This window comes from Myxocyprinus asiaticus, chromosome 27 (assembly GCF_019703515.2).
Source record: "Myxocyprinus asiaticus isolate MX2 ecotype Aquarium Trade chromosome 27, UBuf_Myxa_2, whole genome shotgun sequence".
Classification (NCBI taxonomy): Eukaryota; Metazoa; Chordata; class Actinopteri; order Cypriniformes; family Catostomidae; genus Myxocyprinus; species Myxocyprinus asiaticus.
Window position 1 is genome coordinate 30,047,217 of NC_059370.1, and position 20,752 is coordinate 30,067,968.

At 36.7% G+C, this 20,752-nt stretch overlaps 1 protein-coding gene across 1 annotated transcript in view; it reads left to right on the forward strand.

Annotated features, from left to right (window-relative positions):
* LOC127417939 (protocadherin Fat 1-like) overlaps positions 1–19,082 on the forward strand; it is a 51,449-nt gene extending 32,367 nt beyond the window's left edge. The window contains exons 14-27 of the mRNA XM_051658217.1: positions 2,039–2,428; positions 2,522–2,736; positions 3,713–3,850; positions 3,993–4,136; positions 4,272–4,460; positions 5,596–6,397; positions 6,475–6,606; positions 8,495–8,646; positions 9,046–9,499; positions 9,726–9,879; positions 9,992–10,102; positions 11,365–11,966; positions 12,629–12,742; positions 17,718–19,082. Coding sequence (XP_051514177.1) covers positions 2,039–2,428; positions 2,522–2,736; positions 3,713–3,850; positions 3,993–4,136; positions 4,272–4,460; positions 5,596–6,397; positions 6,475–6,606; positions 8,495–8,646; positions 9,046–9,499; positions 9,726–9,879; positions 9,992–10,102; positions 11,365–11,966; positions 12,629–12,742; positions 17,718–18,112 — 3,992 coding nt within the window. The 3' untranslated portion in view covers positions 18,113–19,082. The remainder of the gene's footprint in view (positions 1–2,038; positions 2,429–2,521; positions 2,737–3,712; positions 3,851–3,992; positions 4,137–4,271; positions 4,461–5,595; positions 6,398–6,474; positions 6,607–8,494; positions 8,647–9,045; positions 9,500–9,725; positions 9,880–9,991; positions 10,103–11,364; positions 11,967–12,628; positions 12,743–17,717) is intronic.
* Positions 19,083–20,752: the final 1,670 nt, after the last annotated feature.

The following is a 20,752-nucleotide window of genomic DNA, read 5'->3' on the forward strand; positions in this document are numbered from 1 at the left end:
GAATGTATTTCTGATGGTTGTAACCTTATTAGTAAAAAATGTGGCGAAGACATCTGCTGTCAGTGATGTGTCAGGCGGTGGAGGGGGAGGACAGAGAAGTGTGTTGAATGTTCTAAACAAGCTGCAAGTGTCTGTGGTGCTGTTGATCTTGTTCTGGCAGTAGAAAGTTTTTGCAGATTTAACGTTATGTGAAAAAGTTGCAAGCAGAGACTGATATTTACCTAGATCTGCTGGATCTTTAGATTTCCGCCATCTCCTCTCAGCTGCTCTGAGGTCAGTCCGATGTTCACTAAGGACGTCAGTGTGCCAGGGGCTGGGTGGTGTAGTACGTGCTGGCCTTGAGGAGAGAGGACAGATGTTGTCTAGACAGGTTGTTAAAGTAGAGCTTAGTGTGTCTGTGGCAGTGTTTACATCAAGGGTGGAAAATACATTTTGTATGGGAAGAGAGGTAAAGACAGCAGTGGAAAGGCGAGAGTGTGAAAGAGAACGGAGGTTACGGTGAAAGGAAACCAAAGGTGGAGTCTGTTTTAATGTAGATGGGAAAGTCATGTTGAATTGAACAAAGTAGTGATCAGAGACAAGGAGTAACAAGAATATTTGAGTTGGTACAGTTACGTGTAAAAATGAGGTCCAGCTGGTTGCCCGATCTGTGTGTTGCTGTGGTGCTTAGTCTTTCCAAGTCAAATGAGGCCAGAAGAGCATTCAGTTCAGTGTCCTGGGGCTTGTCTTGGTGTATGTTGAAATCACCAATAACCACAAGTGGCTTACCATCCTCCGGGAAGGAGGACAGCAGGACATACAACTCCTCGAGAAAGTTTGCCAGCTGACCTGGAGGGCGATAAATGACAACAACATGTATTTTTGTGGGTTGCATTGTAGTAATAGCATGGAATTCAAAAGTAGCATTGTTACATAGAGAAGAGTGTGGTGAAAAAGTCCAATTGTTATGAATGAGCAAACCTGTTCCCCCACCTCTACTGGTGTGTCGAGGGGTGTGAGAGAAGGAAAAGTTGTTGGAGAGAGCAGCAGGTGTTGCTGTATCCTCTGGACATATCCATGTTTTATGTCAGTGCCAGGATGCTGAGGGTGGACTGTGTGGCAAAGGCTGGAATGAAGTCAGCTTTGTTCACAGCTGACTGGCAGTTCCAGAGTCCCACTGAGAAAGAGAGCAGAGCAGGTGCTGAAGTGCAAAGTGGCCGTAGGTTGTGTGGGTTGCGTTTTGTCTTGCATCTATATCGTGTAAACGGTCTGTAACAGATAACAGGGATGTGCTTGAAGGCATATGTTATTTGTGAAGTAGACATGTTAGTATGTACAAGGAAAATAAGAAAAGAGATACAATCAAAAGATACTTAAGTGCTATGGTGAGTGGCACCTTGTCGTGTCCTTGCTTGGTGGACTCACACAGGTAGACTGGTCTTTACACAAGTAGGTCTTCACACGAGGGCTATCACTTCCGCTGCCGCTTCTACGCGATACTAACGAGCCATACAGTGAAAAAAGCAGGACACGCCTTAATGCTACTTAGCACAAACCTAGTCACGTGGGCAACCGAAACAACTGGTCACGCGAGGTGAACAGCACTAGAACAAACGCGACTTCAGTACACCGCAAATAAATTATGCTACACTTCAGCAATAAATTATACTCTAAAACGAGTGAAGCACTGTTTATAGACACTAAAAACAACGATGGTTTTACACTGGACAAACAACTCTAAATCTAGCAGTGAATACCCTGGGACAAGTCAAAACAATATAGCACACACACCAACACACGTTTAAGCAACGCAAGTTCAAGCCAGTAAACAAACAGCACAAGTCTAGCAATGAATACTACTCTACAACAAAGTAGACTCCTCTAGATAAATCGAGTATGCTGCATTTTTTTCATTAAGCACCATAAATCCAATTATAAAATGTACAAACTACAGCACCATGTCATGATTCGAGAGGGCCCACAAAATGTGTGATACTCCACAGATACAGATCTTAAAACACACTTTCCTAACTTCTTTATCTTGTCTCTTCTTCTCCAGGTATGAACGGTAAAATACGTTACTCGTTTGAAGACTCTGCTGGAGGTCTGTTCTTTATTGAGGAGAGCTCAGGGATAATCAGTTTAGAAAGGTCCCTGGACAGACAGACCAAAGCCACACATGTACTGAGGGTGCGTGCCACAGACCAGGGCTCTCCCCATAGACTCTCCTCACTCTGCTCTGTGGTTGTGACTGTGCTGGATGCAAATGACCATCCACTGGCATTTGAGCACAGAGTCTACGTTTCCACAGTCCCTGAGGATGTTGCGATAGGTACTAAGCTTCTGACTGTTTTTGCTGCAAGTAGGGATTGGGAAATTACTTCCCAGACAACCTACTCCATCACCAGCGGCAACGAGCAAGGAGCTTTCAGCATTGGCGCACAGTCAGGTGACACACACATACACACTTTTCCCTCTGCTTGACAGTTTTGTGTGACTCCACTGTGGCTATGGGGATTCTAGTGTATGTTTGTGCTTGCAGGGGACATCTTTGTGATCAAGCCACTGGACTATGAGGTTTCTCCACAGCATTACCTAACAGTGAAGGCCACCGCCAGAGGGAAACAGTCCTTCAGTGATACAGCTACTGTTACTGTCCACCTCCTTGACATTAATGACAACAGCCCTGAGTTTAGCCAGAAAGTCTACTCGGCTGTAGTTAGGGAGGACAGCAGGCCAGGGAGCATAGTGCTGACAGTAAGTGCTTTGCATATGTTTGCACTGAAGCAACACTTTATTTTTAAAAAGTAAAGTATAGTGTGGGAAGTTAAGTTTAAGCCATGTTTTAGGTTCTCAAGATATTTCATTTAGTTTGTTTTAAGTATTTGGGGACCTTAATTGACAGCAAACTAACTTTTTATCTAATTTCCAAGATAACAAATCAGAGGTTATTATTGCTGCAGAAGTTAAGATAGTTTGCTGTCAGCCAAGGTGTCCTGCAATGAGACTATACCAGCCTGGTCGAAAGTATTCTAGTGTTCAACATAACCGTATGGTATGGACAACTGACGTTGGCAAATAAAACAAAACTGGGTAGGATTATTAAAACAGCTGGAAAGATTGTGGGTGCCAGACAAAATCAATGGGTGACTTATACATTATGATAGTGCACAGAAAGGCCTTGTCAATAACAAATGACATAATACATCCTCTTAATCATGAAATTTCTGGTTCTTCCATCAGGACAACGTTTTAGGATACTAAAGTCCACAAAGTTAATTTATAAAAAATCCTTTGTTCCATGTGCAAAAGGCATCCTTATTAAAATAAAGTAGAAGGCATTAGAGCATCATATTTGCTATATGTATTTTTTTCCTAATGATTGTTATATTCTATGTACTATACCTGGAATGTATTTGCATTGGTATGTTGTAAATGTAATTGTTTGTGTTTTGTTGAGACCAAAGATACATTTTCAGCCATGGCTGGACTAGACTAAACTAAACTAAACTAAACTAAACACAGTAATGCACTAAAACTCATTACATTGTTGCTACTGCGTATTAATGTCCTGGCAGCCACCCTAGCATTGTGGTGGCAAGTTTTTTGGAAAGCATCACTCAAAAATCTAGTTATAATTATACGATTTTATTTTGATTATGTCCCTAAAACAACATAAATAATTAAGACATATGGTTCATGTGAGATAAACCTCAAGTGTAATGATCCACAGGTACTAGCGAATGATTTTGATGGACCTTTAAACAACCAAATCTACTACTCCATTATGGACAACAACCAGACCTGCCCATTCATCATGGACACAGGCAGTGGTGAACTGAAAGTAGCCCATCAGTTGGACAGAGAAAGGGTAAAACTTCATGACTCTTTGAATAGCATCCTTTGGCATGATCTTGAAATGATGTGTTTTGTCAACATACTCCTCATTCCATGCAAAAGCAAGAATGGCACCTGAAGTTTGATCATATCCATCCGTCTTCTCATTAAATTAGGTAGCGGGGTACACTCTGACAGTGCTGGCCTCTGACAGTGGAAATCCCCCCAAATCCAGCAGTGCTACAATCAACATGGTCGTGTCTGATGTGAATGATAATCCCCCTGTCTTCTCTCAGGCTAACTACAGTCTCATCATCCAGGCAAGAGAACCCTCTCCTATAGAGTAGAGCAAATTAAATTGTACACACTCTTTTACTTAGTGCTTAGCCTAGGCCCTAGGCTTAGGTTATGATAATTTAAGTCTGTTTGAAAGACTCTCTTTCTCTTTTCTGTAGGAGAATCTGCCCTCAGGGGCCAGTGTGCTACACCTGAATGTAACAGACAATGATTTCCTCCAAAATGGGCCTCCTTTCTCCTTTAGTTTTCTGAGGGGTGATGAGACAAACACTTTCAGTATAGACCAGCAGGGTGTGATCAGGACAGCAGTACCATTGAGAAAGGGCCAGCACATACTGCAAGTGCAGGTTCGAGCTCAATTCGGTTAATTTAATTTCTCTATGGACTTTGCTTGTTTTTGGTATGCATGGATAAAGAATGTGAGGATGGCGGCCTGATTTTTATCAGTATTATTAATGTCTATGTAAACCTAGGAAATGCATTTGGTGTTTAAGTAAAAACACTTTATTATAATCAAAATATGCAGTGGCCCCAAAAAGTATTTGGACACTCAAGTAATACTTAAAATGTCATAACGTCATTATGTTAGATAACAGAATCTCAAACAAAGTAGCATTTGCAAATAAATGATGCTAGGGCCATTTTGTGCCACCACCTTTTGCCATATGGTGTCAAGGTCATTTTTAGTGAATTTATAAAACATATTTGTTTCTTTAAAATGCTAGGTTGGGCACTTGGTTTCTTATTTTTATATTTAATACAATGACATTTATACGTTTGGATTGTGGCTTCTTCCAAGTACATTTTTGAGCCACTTAGTGGAAGATTTCATTGTAGAATGGGACTCAGATTCATGTGTTGAAAGCTCCCTCTTGTGTTAAACAAGTGTCATGGATAGTTTACTGCTCTAAGAAATTGACAGAATTTAGAAAATACCCAATTTATTTTCAAGGCTTTATAATAATGGTAACACTTTACATTAAGGTTCTATTAGTTACCATAAGTTAACACAATCTAGGATAATTATTTATTACATTGTACATTTAGTACATTGTTAATTAATGTTCGTTCATAATACATTAAGTAATGTTAATTTTATACAACTTGAAATGTTATATACAGTATATAGAAATGAACTTCAACCAAGATAAATAAATTCTGTAAAAGTTTTACTCATTTTTATTTTTATGTTAGCCATTGCATGTTAAATTAAATAACCTTGTTGTAAAGTGCTTCTACAATAATTTTCATTGATAATTCATTAAAATGTTCTATAATGCTTAGTATATATGTATTTTATGTACATTTAAATACAGATATGAAAATCCAGTATTTTAAAGTTTCATGAGATTTCTAACTATTTGATTGTACATTAACATGATCTGCTATGAATTATATACTTCAATTATGTTTGATATTAATAAAAATTATCATAAAATATTAAATTCGTTTCAAATTAAAAATACTGTATGCTGATTACAGGTGTCTGACAATGGCAGGCCCCCACTGAAATCAACTACATCTGTCAGTGTGCTTGTAGTACAATCGAGTTTGTATCCCCCATCTGTGCATTCCCTGGATGTTTTCATCACCCTCTTAGAGGATGAGTACTCAGGAGGCATGCTGGGAAGAGTCCAAGCCACGGATCAAGATGAACATGACACACTCACATTCAGTCTGGAGCCTCAGTCAAACAGCTTGTTTACTGTGGTTGCCACGGATGGCAGATTGCTGGCCCGTGAAGGCCTGGATGTGGGTCATTACCAGCTCAATGTCTCAGTCAGCGATGGACATTTCTCAGCCTCAGCCAATGTCACAGTGCATGTGCAGCAGGTCACTCAGCAGATGCTAGACAATTCCATGTCTGTATGCTTCACTGACATCACCGCCGAGGATTTTATCCAGAACCACTGGAGGAACTTCCAAAGAGCGGTCCGCAGTGTTGCGGGGGTCCGAAGAGGCGACATGCAGCTGATCAGTCTGCAGACTGAAGAAATCAGTGGCAGTCTGGATGTTCTTCTGTTCTTTGAGAGATCTGGAAAAGGTGCCAGCTCGCTGGAAGCCCTCTTTCAGAAGATCAACTCTTCCAGGGAATCTATCAGAGAGATGACAGGACTACATGTAGAGAGGGTTTTAAACAGCCAGTGCTCAAGCTTTGAGTGCCCTGGTAACATGTGCAGGCGAGTGGTTTTGCTGGACCAGACCAGCATGTCTACATATAGCACTGCCTTAGTGAGCTATGTCACACCTAGACACCTCATTACAGCCAAATGTCTGTGCAAAGGTAAACTATGTTAACTTCTTACATTCTATATTCTTTTCATTAGATGGACAAAGTTGTGACATTTTATGGTTTTTCAGATGGAAAATGCCCAAAGCTCAAAAAAAGCTGTGTGAACAATCCATGTCCAGAGGGATATGAGTGTTTGTCAGGCATCGTGGAAGACAAGCACAGATGCATATGCACAGGTGGTACAAAAGGCAAATGCTCAGGTAACATTAGACATCACACACACACACACACACACACACACACACACACACACACACTTTATAAAATACATATACAGTATGTTTGCTACTGTATATGTGTCATCCACACAAATTATTCATCGCAAAACAATAATTTGTGTGGATGACACACATACAGTAGCAAACATACTGTTTATGTATTTTATAAATATAATATGAAGACACTGGATAGAGGTAAATGTCTTGTAAAAACATTCTTAATAAATTAAGAGGAAGCTACATAAGAGTCTGTTTTTCAGCCACTGCATCAATGTTTTCTGTCCATTGAATCATTGTAATGATGACCACTATTTAGTAGTATTAATAATAATGCTACTTTTTCTACAGTACATTTCTGGTTTGGTGTCAGAAGGGTACTTGGAGAAAGGGGTTTTTTAGCATTACTGATGGGGCTGTGGGGGTATTTAAGACAAAAAGTTTAAGAGACACTGAAATAGAGTACCCATCATAGGTGTAAACTGATTTGTTCCCAGCTCTCTTAATTAATAATTAATAATAATTTGCAAGCATTTAGTGGTTAAGTTGGTATAGTAGTGTAAACACATTTATTAAGTAAAAAAATAAATGGTTCATTTATCAGCCATTTGCAGATTTAATATTTAGGTGGAGCAGTGTTTACACGGGTAATTTAAGATACAAGGGTGTTTCCATAATTAATGCATGGAATGACAGCTTCTCTTGAGTATGATGAGTGAGGTATTTTAACAGTTAATCAACTAGAAGGAAGAAGTGAGTTTCCTCAGCTGAGAAATACCTACCCTCCATTGTATCCTTAAAAACATCATCAGTTGTAATTATCTCTAGTTCCCACAACCACATACAGTATGTAATTTTGTATTATTATTTTTTTATTTTATAAAAAAAAAAAAAAATATATATATATATATATATATATATATATATATATATATATATATATATATATATATATATATATCTGCCAAAATCCTGGACCATAGCTACAGCAATTGTTACTCTGTTAACTATAGTAAATTAATATTGGGTACCCTTCAAACAGTATAAGAAGCTTTCAGAAACTGTCACAACTTTCTTCCTTAAAAAAACATGAAGGCTAATACCAAGTTACCATATTTTTATTGTGGTACAGTAACTGTAGTAACTATAGTATTGAGGTAGAAAATATAATGACCATGGTGAAAACCGTTATTTTTTTCAGCTAGATTTAAAGGGATAGTTCACCCAAAAATTAAAATTATCTAATCATTTATTCACCCTCATTTTAGATCTCAGCTCTGTAGGTCTATACAATGCAAGTGAATGGTGACCAGAACTCAGGAGGACCAAAAATGACATAAAGGAGGCATAAAAGTAATACATAAAAGATCAATATTTAAGTCCTTTTTTACTATTAATCTCCACCTTTGACCAGCCCCAACCAGTAGGTGGCTATATGTGAAAGTGAATGTCACTTTCACACCAAAATGTGAAAGTGAACATGTAGATTTACAGTTAAAAAAGACTTAAATATTGATCTGTTTCTCACCACACCTATCATATAACTTCAGAACATATGGATTTAACCAGTGGAGTCTTATGGATTACTTTTATACTGCCTTTTGTGCCTTCAAAGTTCTGGTCACCATTCACTTGCATTTTAAGGACCAACAGAGCTGATATATTCTTTTAAAAATATTTGTTTGTGTTTATCAGAAGAAAGAAAGTCATACACATCTGGGAGGGAATGAGGGTGAGTAAATTATGAGAGAATTTTCATTTTTGGGTGAACTATCCCTTTAATGTTTAAAAGGTGTGCAAACCAGGATCCATACTTATCACTGTATATTTTTAATTACTATGGTACTTACTTTATTTTACTCTTTGCCCCAAGGAGGATCTTCAATGACGTTTAGTGAGAGCAGCTTCATTAAATATGGCCTGAGAGAAAGCACTAGAGAAGTGAAGGTGATGCTTTGGTTGAAAACTTTCTCAAGAGAAGGAACAGTCATGTTTGCCAGAGGAAAAGGCCACAGCATTTTAGAGGTATATGAGAATGTTAAATGACTGATTGTTTTATGTGTTTAATAAAAAAAAAAAAAAAAAAAAAGAGAGTTACATAAATATTTAGATTAAGTCTTATCAAACCAGTTTCCCTAGAGAAGTCAACACCCTGCTGAAAAATCTGCTTAAACGAGCCAAGGTGGTTAGCTGGTCAGGCTGGCCTATTATGATGGTTTTAGAGGCCAACCAGCTAAACACCAGTTTGGCCAGGCTGACTGGTAGACCAACTAAAACCACTTAAAACCAATACACCACCTTAAGATGGTTTAAGCTTTTTAGTACTGCAGGGTAAATGTTTTTGTATCTATGAAATGTTTTGGTAATGACATTATTATAAAATTTTTCTAATCTGAAAATGTTCTCATCTGGTTCATTTTATAGATAGCGGGAGGCAGACTGCAGTTCCAGTTTGACTGCGGCTGGGGTCTCGCTACAGTTTCTGTACACAGTGTCCTGGTGAATGATGGACAGTGGCACATGGCAGAGCTTGAGGTGAAGGGTAACCATGCCAGGTTGGTCCTTGATCAGCTCCATTCTGCATCGGGCATTGCGCCCGGCCCTCTTCACTGCCTTAACCTGGGCAACCAGGTGGTCCTGGGTGGACACACTCCCCATTCCAGAAGCAATCTGCCTGTATCAAAGAGCCTACAGGGCTGCATGGATTCAGTGGTGTTAAACGGACAGAGACTCTCCTTGGACTCAAATGGTTTATCAGGGGTTGCCATTGAGGACATGGTGGGAGTGTCTCCTGGCTGTGTCTTCTTCCCATCATCTCCAGACTGTTCCAGCAATCCCTGCCACAACGGAGGGAGCTGCTTAATGACGCAGAATGGAGGTAGATCAAGCCCCACATAGATTAATGAATTTGTATTAAAGAAATAGTCCACGCCAAAACTGAAGTTATATTATTTACTCATCCTCATGTTATTCCAAACCTATTTCTTTATTTCTTCATTGGAACACAAAAGGAAACAATTTATTTGGATTTCGTATTTGATAAATCCATATCTTACTCTCCATATTATACAGTATGTAAAAGTTATTTTGATTTTCCCTCGCAGGTTATTTGTGTAAATGCAGAACTTTATATACTGGGACTCACTGTGAGGTCAGTATAAGTCCTTGTGACTCCAATCCCTGCCTGTATGGAGGAACCTGCATTCAAAATAACCTGGATTACAACTGTATATGTAGAGGCCAGTTCTCAGGTCAAAGGTACTGTGCTTTCTTAGTACAAGTGATTTTAATTGTTTATATTTTTTTGCATAGAGTTGACCTGTAAATGGGACAGAAGTATACCCAATCCTGTAATTCTGTGTGACTGCAGGTGTCAAATAGGACCATTCTGCAAAGAGAACCCATGCCGTAATGGTGGAAAGTGTATAGACAGTCTTGATGGACCCATCTGTGAGTGTGAGCCAGGATTCAAAGGAGAAAGGTCTGATATTATTTACTCAGCATCTGGGACATATTGTGGTATTTTGCTTATTGTCGGGGAATAGCTAAAAACGAGACAATAACTGACTGACCAAACATTTTTGAGAAAACAACATTTTTCAGTAGCGTGACAGTAGTTCAGCAGTTTTCAAAATACTGTGTACCTTTTACATCAATGAGCTACTTTTTCCAATGAGTGGCAGTACATAATAAAACATCACTGTTTTTAATGTCAGAATTTCAACTCAAGTTATACTCTATAAATTAGGGTCCACATTTCCTAGTTGTATTCATTAAAAAACTCATCTGTTTAAGTTTGATGATGTCACTCTAATAGAGTGCAACAGTTTGGTTTTGGAAGTAAAAAATCTCATATAAAATGTTTCCATATGGGAATTGATTATTAACAATAACTTATAAACCTTTAAAAACAGGACAACTGTAAAGTCATCAGTCTACATTATTCCTGAACTGCAAGAACTGTTCTATCCATGATCCAGCAAAAAAGACCCAGCAAAAAAGATCCACCAATCACCAATCATGGCAAACAAACCACAGCAAAAGAGCTGTGCAGTGACCGCCAACTCCCATAATGCACTGTGAATGACGCAATCAAGTCAGTCTCCCCACACTCTCAAACAACTTATATATTTGTTTATATCTGAATATTTTTGCAATAAATTGATCCTACACTTATAATAAACAACTTTAAATCAATAGTTTAATCTTTTTCCATTGTTTTTATTTCGATTACGTCATTCGCATTGATTCATGGGATTGTAGTAATTCCCTTGTTAAAGATGTACAAAGTCTTGTACCTTTGTCTTTTTGTCTGATTTTCAGATATTGTTTTCCTTCAAATCAAAGTTTGTAATGTTGCGATTCACCTCGGAGCTGGTTGGTTTGTTCAGAACTCTTTTTAATGATGTACTTTATGTAATACCTATGGAAAAAATACTTCCAGAACCCAGACGGCTGAAAAGTGTGCAGTCACTGTTGCCCACTATTGCGAACTTATTGTTCTTGTGCCAGAAAAATATAACTCTAATTAAATTATAAATTAAAAGATTGGATAGTTTTGAAAGATATTGCCCCCTTAATTAGCTTTAAGTTAACTTCATAGTTATCTACAAAGTATTGATAGTTACTTGTATGTAGCTTACTGCTTTTTCAAAAAAGTATATTGACTGAACCAATAACATTGAATTTGTTCAAGTGTGCTTAACAGAGAAAGTATGTTTTTCTAAAATATGCAATTTTCAGGTGCATGATTGATATAGATGAGTGTGTGGACAGGCCTTGCTTCAATGATGGCCGTTGTGTCAACACGCACGGATCCTTTAACTGCTCCTGCTCGGTGGGCTTCACTGGGAGACTGTGTGAGGTGGACGCAGAAGTCAGGAACCAATTTGTGACATCGTCTTGGAACTCTTGGCTCGGAGAGCTGGTTGGAATGCTGGCCTTCCTGACGGCCATCTTTGTATTGGCACTTCTTTTCTTAATAGTGTGGAATGGCACCTGTAAGCCTCAGGAGAAGGATAAAGACACTGACAAGTACAATGCTGTTGATTCTTATATTCAGAGGTCCAATGTATACAACCAGGCCCAAAAAGGTTCCTGTCTGGTTGCTCCACCACAAGTACTTGTTCGACCCATCTCCTACACACCCAGCATTCCTGGAGAAACCCTAAACAACCGATGCTCCATGCCTGAGTTTTCAGGCTTTACACCAGATCCACTCTTTGGTCTTCGGAAGACTGTAGCTGTGTGTAGTGTAGCGCCTAACTTACCCCACTACAAAGCTTCCCATTCTTTATCAGAAAATGATTCCATACAGCAAACAGACTGGGAGGAGGAGTATGATGGTAAGTGCAATATGAATCTTTGTTTGGAGGCCATTAGGCAACAACAGAGTTCTGTTCTAGTGAAAATGTATCACACTGAATTCATGTTAACATGTATAATGTTTACATCGTGTGGCTATACCTTTGAAGCAGTGTGTATTTTAATGTTTATGTACTGGCCACATTCACTTCTATTGTAAGTGCCTTACTGAACCCCACATTTTTGCCTTTTTATATTTTTTTATAAATATGTAAAAAAAATAAAAAATAAAATAAAATAAAATAAAAAAAATAATATATATATTTAAAGGAATATTCTGGGTTCAATACAAATTAAGCTCAGTCGACAGCATTTTTTGGCATAGTGTTGATTACCACAAAAAAAATAAATAAATAAATAAATAAATTAAATAAATTAAAAAAAAAATATATATATATATATATATATATATATATATATATATATATATATATATATATATATATATATTTTTTTTTTTTTTTTTAAATTATTTATTTATTTATTTATTTTTTTTTTGTGGTAATCAACATTATGCCAAAAAATGCTGTCGACTGAGCTTAATTTGTATTGAACCCAGAATATTCCTTTAAATCTTTGCAATTATTCTTAGTTGTGTCTCTTACAGAAATGCTGTTTTCTGGTTTTATATTTATTCTTTCAGAAAAAGCCCTAGACTTCAATTCCTGTTTAGCAATGGAGGGCGACAGTGTTTCTCATGATGATAGAGGACTTCGGTCGGTATGCTCTCTTCAATCAGAATTCATGGATGACAACAGTAAGTTGCTAAATGTTAGCAAAAATAGTTACTTTTCAATTGAGCAATGTTTTCTGCTATGCAACACATACTGGTGTATTAATAGCCTGTAATGACTTCAGCCCCCATTTGGATTAAATCTGGTCACAGACCCTGAAACAACTCAAACAGATACCACAGTGTACTGTAAGTCTTATTTATGCTGTCTTGAATTTTCTGAGATTCCTGCTTCTAGAACTCCTTTATTATAATGAGTCTGGTATATTTTTGGTATATATTGAATCTGGTATATTCTAGCGAACTGACATTTATGAATTAGAGAAGTAGAGTATTAGATAAATTCAAGGGTTCCTCTTTAGCCACTTTTCCACCATCGGGCTGATCGGTTCTGAGCACAACATTTCCACTTAAGCACATTTTGGCACGGCAAGATTATAAACCATTCTCTGCCCGGAATTCTCTGCACAGTCAGCTAATCATACTTAACAGTTCTCAACCGTGCTGGTTGAATGGCTTTAGTACATGGCACTCGTTTAGTGTATCTTCATGATTGTATTATGATGGTTTAACTAGTATTGTAGATTACATGTATTTTTCTACACGCCTTTTTCGTCAGGGAAGTAGATTACTAGCTCATTTAAACTCAAAATACATCAATATACTCTCATATACTATTTTCATATAATACTTATATAATATTTTGTCAATAAATATCCTTTTTAGCTTGTCTGGGAACTTTTACCTTTCTGCGCGTTCATGTCTGGCATACACAAGCCCTCAGCAAATTATGGTAATCCTCGCACCTTTTTCTCTTTACTTTCCTTTTTGCGACATGGTCCATGTCTTTGCTGTTTGTTAGCAGAGTAAAATCAGGGGAAAATGCAGTCCTAAAAACTGTAATATGCGATCATCCTCCATTGCACGCTGCACTCGCTCCAATGTTCATCTCTCACGGTGTCGCCAAATGACGGATCTGTTATGTACCACAGTGGAAAAAGAAATCTTAACCGTGCCAGCTGGCCTGGATCGATGAAAACTGTTCGGCCCGATGGTGGAAAAATGGCTTGTGTTGTCTTGTGTGTGATTTCCTTTAGACTTGAAAGTGTCTAGTCTTTTGTCAGATACCCACAGAATACTTAACAAAATACCTTGTGAACATCATCAAAATCCGATTACATACTTCATCAATTAGTATGTTTGATCCATGAGGCCTTTTGTGATTAAATAACTGACTTCTTTATTCTTTATTTTTTCAAGCCTCCAAAGTTAAACACCCTGTCAAAACATAGTTTTGACATGGTGACAAAAAAGGTATATGTTACATTTCATGTCATGTTGGTGGTTTCAGAAATCTTTCTGACACAATTATCAGCAATCTGCCTGTAACTCAAGCTCACTCCCTGCTCCTAACCCTAATGCAGTCAATATGTTTTATTACTCACTGTTTGGCACCTTGCAGGTTCATTTAAAAATGTAAGAATATCTTTTTTTTTTTTTTTTTTGACTTGTCAACAAAAGATTCTCATGAAAATCTCAGTTTTCATTTCTGCATTTATATTTGTATATCAGACCTTTCATGCATGCTTTATTACCTTAGCAAACTTGTTTACACTTCACAACTTCTGTGTGAATAGAATGGTCCCTGTGAATAGGCACAAGTTCACTTCTAATGCATTGCCATCGATCCCAGGGGAACTTTGATGTTTAATCTTCTTTAGCTTGGAGATTAAAACAAGTTCTTCAAAGAAAATGCAATGCATTAATGAGCTTCAATTTCAAAGCATGCCATATTGTCTAACACTATATGTGACCTGTACTGAAAAGTGTGTGCTGTGCACCTGTTTGTAGCTGTGAGAAAGTGCATGATGTAACAATTTACAGTGACCACAAAAAGTATTTGGATGTTTAAGTAGCTCTAAAAAATGTCTGAATGGCATTGCAATAGATATAAAAATATTAAAGCAAGTATCATTTATTTAAAAGAAATATAGCACAACCACACTTTTCAAGCAAAACAACTTAAAAAAATAAAATAAAAGTTTGTTAGGTTTTTAATTATACAAAATAGACTGTTCAAAAATCTAAATTAAGACAAAGTTTTTGGATGCTTTCCGGTTGTCAAACTTCAGTGGAACATAGTAAATGCGATGAACTACACCTGTGGTTACTCTGCTAGGACTTCTTCCTGAACTTGAGGGGAACTGACCTGAAACATCTACTAAAAAATATCTTGACACCAGTTGGTTAGAAGTAATTGCAAAAAATGTTAAGTGATGTTAGTTCTCAGAAAAGCTCTAATATCATTTGTTTGCAGATGAAACTTGCTTTGATATTTTGTTGTCTAATGCAATGACATTCAGACATTTTTAAGTGTGACTTAATAGTCCTTATACTATTTGTGGCCACAGTATAAACATTTTTACAGTGGCTCTAACTTTTTAACCATGCTTACATATCATGCAAACTAGTTATTTACCAACACCTATTGTTTTTCAGACAAATACATTTTTCATCTCACAAACAGTATGTTATCTTTTAGGGCTGTCAATCGATTTATTTTTTTATTATTTTATTTTTTAATTACATGATATGCCAATTAATTAATAAAATGAATTGCAATGAGAGAGAGAGAGAGAGAGAGAGAGAGAGAGAGAGAGATAGAGAGAAAGAGAGAGAGAGAGATGCAGGTAGGTAGGTAGGTACAGTTGTGCTCAAAAGTTTGCATACTCTTGGAGAATTGGTAATATATTTTTAAAGAAAACATGAGTGAGCAGGCAAAACACATTTCTTTTATTTCTTATGGGATTCATATTCAACTGTAGGTTATAACAGAATGGCACAATCATAAAACAAAACATGGCAACAAAGAAAAAAAATTAAATGACCCCTGTTCAATAGTCTGCCTACCCTTAGTACTTATTCAGATCAAATCAAATCAAATCACTTTTATTGTCACACAACCATATACACAAGTGCAATAGTGTGTGAAATTCTTGGGTGCAGTTCCGAGCAACATCATAGTTGTGACAGTGATGAGACATATACCAATTTACAATAAACATCAGATTTACACAACACAATTTAAAATCTAATAAACAACATACAGTGTACAGTATACAATACACACAATATAGAATACACATTATACAATAAAAAAAAAAAATAGTATATATAGTATATATAAAATATACAATAGGTTGTATTGTACTGTATTGACATTCAAGCTGTCGGTTGATTAGTAAGTTGCCAGTGTGTTGTTAAGAGAGAATATAATTTATGACAGTCCGGTGTGAGATAATAAGATTAACTATGTATTGCCCCCTTTAGCATCAATGACAGCATGCAGTCTTTTGTAATAGTTTTTATTCTTGCAAATTCTTGCAATTGGTATAGCTGCCCGTTCGTCTTGGCAAAATGATTCCAGGTCATGCAAAGTCTTTGGTCGTCTTGCATGAACCACACGTTTGAGATCTCCCCAGAGTGGCTCGATGATATTAAGGTCAGGAGACTGTGATGGCCACTCCAGAACCTTCACCTTTTCCTGCTGAAACCACTAGAGGGTCAACTTGGCCATTTTTGCAGCTCATTTTTGCTCAAGTATTGTCATATTGTGCTCCTTGAAACAACCACACCGTCTTTTTCCAGAGCAGCTGTATTTCTCCTGAGGTTACCTCTGGGTTTTTCTTTGAATCCCGAACAATTCTTCTGGCAGTTGTGGCTGAAATCTTTCTTGGTCTACCTGACCTTGGCTTGGTATCAAGAGATCCCCGAATTTTCCACTTCTTAATAAGTGATTGAACAGAACTGACTGGCATTTTCAAGGCTTTGGATATCTTTTTATATCCTTTTCCATCTTTATAAAGTTCCATTACCTTGTTACACAGGTCTTTTGACAGTTCTTTTCTGCTCCCCATGGCTCAGTATCTAGCCTGCTCAGTGCATCCACGTGAGAGCTAACAAACTCATTGACTATTTATACACAGACACTAATTGCAATTTAAAAAGCCACAGGTGTGGGAAATTAAACTTTAATTGTCATTTAAACATGTGTGTGTCACCTTGTGTGTCTGTAACAAGGCCAAATATTCAAAGGTATGTAAACTTTTGATCAGGGCCATTTGGGTGATTTCTGTTATCATCATGATTAAAAAGCCAAACCACTATGTGATGATAAATGGCTTCATATGATCACTATGCTTAAATAAAAGACAGATTTTTTGCATGATCAGTCATATTTTCAAAATCAATGCCAAAATTTCACAAAATCTGCCATGGTATGCAAACTTTTGAGCACAAATGTAGAAAGATAGATTGATAGATAGATAGATAGATAGATAGATAGATAGATAGATAGATAGATATCAATATTTATTTATTAGTTTATTATTCGTTTTTTTTTTTCCATTTTATACACTGTATATATGTAACAATTCAGATTTAAATATATTGCATTATTGAGACAGACGTGTAAACATTGATTAGGCAATACAAAAGTGGCTTTAGAAGTCAATATACAGTTTGTCATTGAACATAAGCTTACAGTCGTCAGCAATCCATTTTGCATGGATGTTGCACGAGTTGCTCAGTCTGTTTTGTTCTCACAGTTCTGGCTTTCCATTTGCGCTATTTTAAATTGAATCATTTTGTCATAGTTGTCAGTTTACAAACAAATGCCTCAGACAGAAGCTTTTGGAGCATCTCACTGTTATATAGCATCATTATTTAGCTGCACTGCTTGTGAGCACAAACACTTTGAGACTTGAATTGCTCCGATGGCAGATAATACTTTTATAACAGAATTTACGTAAGGGTCAGAGGGCATGATTAATCACGTACATTTTTTAATGCATTAATTTTTTTTAGAATCGCACTAAATTAATCTGTTAAATCGACAGCCCTTATTATATTTATTAAATAAATGTGTAAAGTTCATATGATTTTGCCTTAATGTAACTTGAAGAATCACATTGTGAAATTGGATATGTTTGTTAAACAGGCTATCACTGGGACACCTCAGATTGGATGCACAATGTTTACTCTTTTGGAACCCAAGGTTTTCTCCAGTGTGAATTTGTGCAAATGCACACCACGCCAGACTTTCTTGACATGGAGTATCTTTCTGAAGGCGATGACATTGAGAACTTCCTGCCAATTCCAGATAATATTCTTCATGATGAAGGGCCTACAGTTCCAGAGTACGTTGAGCATTATGTCAGGCCAGAGGTTGACCAAGTCATCCACCCAACAGCAAGGTCAAACTCCATGCCCTTCACTCAACACCATAGCCGTGACTACTCACATGAAACAACCATTGAAATGCCTCAAGGCTCACCATTAGCACCTGTTGAATTTCGGGCAGGAACACCTGATTCCTCAAAAAGTCCTGTGTGAGACCCCAGGCACCCTGCCCAGTTCAAATCTCTATCCCACAGGTATGTCAGCCAGTGGTTAGAAATTCTATGGTTCATGACCGTGAAATACATGATGAAGCCTTGGCTGGTACCATCAACACAGACTGAGGTGTGACTGTGGGGGGTTTATGTGCTCCTATTTGAAACCACAATTAGTCTCTCATGCAGAACCATCTGTCTTAATTCCTCAAGTCAACACTCGTATGGTAAAATATGTCACTCTAACATGCCGTTCTAGACTGACTAGAAAGGTGCACTCAGTTATATTTTGATACAAATTTTAGATGTGCGCTATTCACAGTCAGCCATTAATTTATTTCATGAGAAAAGGTGTGTGAAAAGAGGGGGGGATAAAGTGAACAATATATAGCTGGCCATGATCTTAATATGTCAGCCTTAAAGGAACAGTTCACCCAAAGATTCAAATTCTCCCTGGATTTGTTCATTATTAACCTTGAAGTTGTAATTTCTTAACAGAACACAAAAAGAGAATTGTGAAAAATTTTCACATAGATATTTTCCATATAATGGCAGTTCATAGTGACCAAGAACAGTCAATGTTTCAAGTTGGGTGTAATTTACATCAAACGTCATTGGTTCTTGCATGTCTCATAACCAGAACGTCATGAGGAAAAAAATCACAGAGTGCACCTTTGAATAATTGTGTGTTATTTTTTCTTTTTTTTCTTTGTTAAGGCTGACAAAAGTAACTGAAATTTTGTCACTGATACAGATGTTATGTCAGCGTGATAATAGTACAGGTTTTGGTATGAATTGAGAGAGAGAAAAAAAAGAAAATTTCTGAAGTAATTATTGTTTGTAAATGACTGGTGTTCATACATTTGCTTCTTCTGATTTAAATTTTTACACAATAGGCAGTTATATGTTGTCTGTTAAGTGCTGTGTTTATTCTGCTCTCTCTGCAGAAGTGACTCTTTTCAATGTTGTTACAGTATATACAAAAAATAAAATATTTTTTAAGACATTTGATCAAAATATGTCTAGTCTTTTTGTACTTGACCATGAAGTTTCAAGACTGTACAATTACAGCAATTACAAGCTGAACAATTACAATACACATCAGGCAACAGTAGGCGGTAGAAGAGTAGAAAGCCATCTCTGTGTCCATATGATGGTTAAAACTATCACACCATCTGAAGACCTTTTTCCTACATAAAACCTAACACAGTTCTCCTTGTCCATGAGCTCATCAAATGCAATCAAAGAGTCTCATGAGGGGAGTTTGAACTTTTCTAAAGCTGTGAAATTTGCATTCGCAAAGGTTGATGATCTGTGGCTAATAGCAAAATGTCTTCAAAAGGGTTGTTTAGGCAATAATGACTAGAAGGTAATTTGCTGCCATGGTCACCTTTTATTTCATGGCTAAAACAGGAAAGCATGTTACTCTTTTAGAACATACATTACCGGTCAAAAGTTTTGAAACACCTCATTCTTTATTATAATTTTTTTTTTCTTTTCTCCACATTTTAGAATAATAGTAAAGTCATCAAAACTATAGAATAACATAAATGGAACTATGGGAATTATGTTGTGACTAAACAAAATCCAAAATAAATCAAAACTGTGTTATATTTTAGCATCTTCAAAGTAGTCACCCTTTGCCTAGAATTTGCAGACATGTACTCTTGACATTTCTCAACCAACTTCTTGAGGTATCACCCTGGGATGCTTTTTAAACAGTATTGAAGGAGTTCCCATCTATGTTGGGCACTTATTGGTTACTTTTCTTTATTATTTGGTCCAAGTCATCAATTTCAAAAACTTTTTTTTTTGTATTATTAAATTTTAGTTTTATAATTAAATAAATTAATATGGTGGCACAATTATATTTTTGCCTACAAAACTAATTTCAAACATTCAAGCATATGCCTTCAGATCAAAAGATTTTTAATATCATGAGAAACATTTCAGTCAAGTGTTTCAAAATTTTGACTGGTAGTGTACGACCACACAAAGTTTTACATATTTTAAAACGTAATGTTTTCGAATTCTCTGTTAAAATGAACAGCAGTATGATGCACAGATGCTCTACCTTCTAAACTAAGAAAAAAAAAAAAAAAAAAAATCAGTCAACACATTTAGTGCATATTCAATTCAATATCAGTTTTAAAGAGAGGTACATGTTGGTTGATTTTAGGTAAATTGGGAATTTTTTCTCATTGACGGGGAAACACCCCCATTTGATAAGTTGTCATAAATATAACTGCAATGTTTGTGAACGCAGGGCTGCTTTGGTATGACAGTTGTCAGTTATTTTAATTTGACAAGTTAATGCACTTCAATAATTCACTAATTGCTTGATTCAATTAAAATGTTCTAAGCCAAAATGCTTCAAATGAGGCAGGTACATATATTTTTTATTATTATTTTTTTTTTTAAACAATGTTCTCGTTAATGAATGGTCTGTGTTCATAGGAGGCAACTCCATATCTAATACACAAACTTTTGAACACTAGAGAGCAGCATACACCAATAAATCTGCATGAGCAGCAGTGGTGGTTCTGGCTTAATTGGTGCCCTATAGGCGAGATCCGACGTGGCGCCCACCTTAATATCAACAACAACAGTATGAGAAACAGATCAATATTTAAGTCCTTTT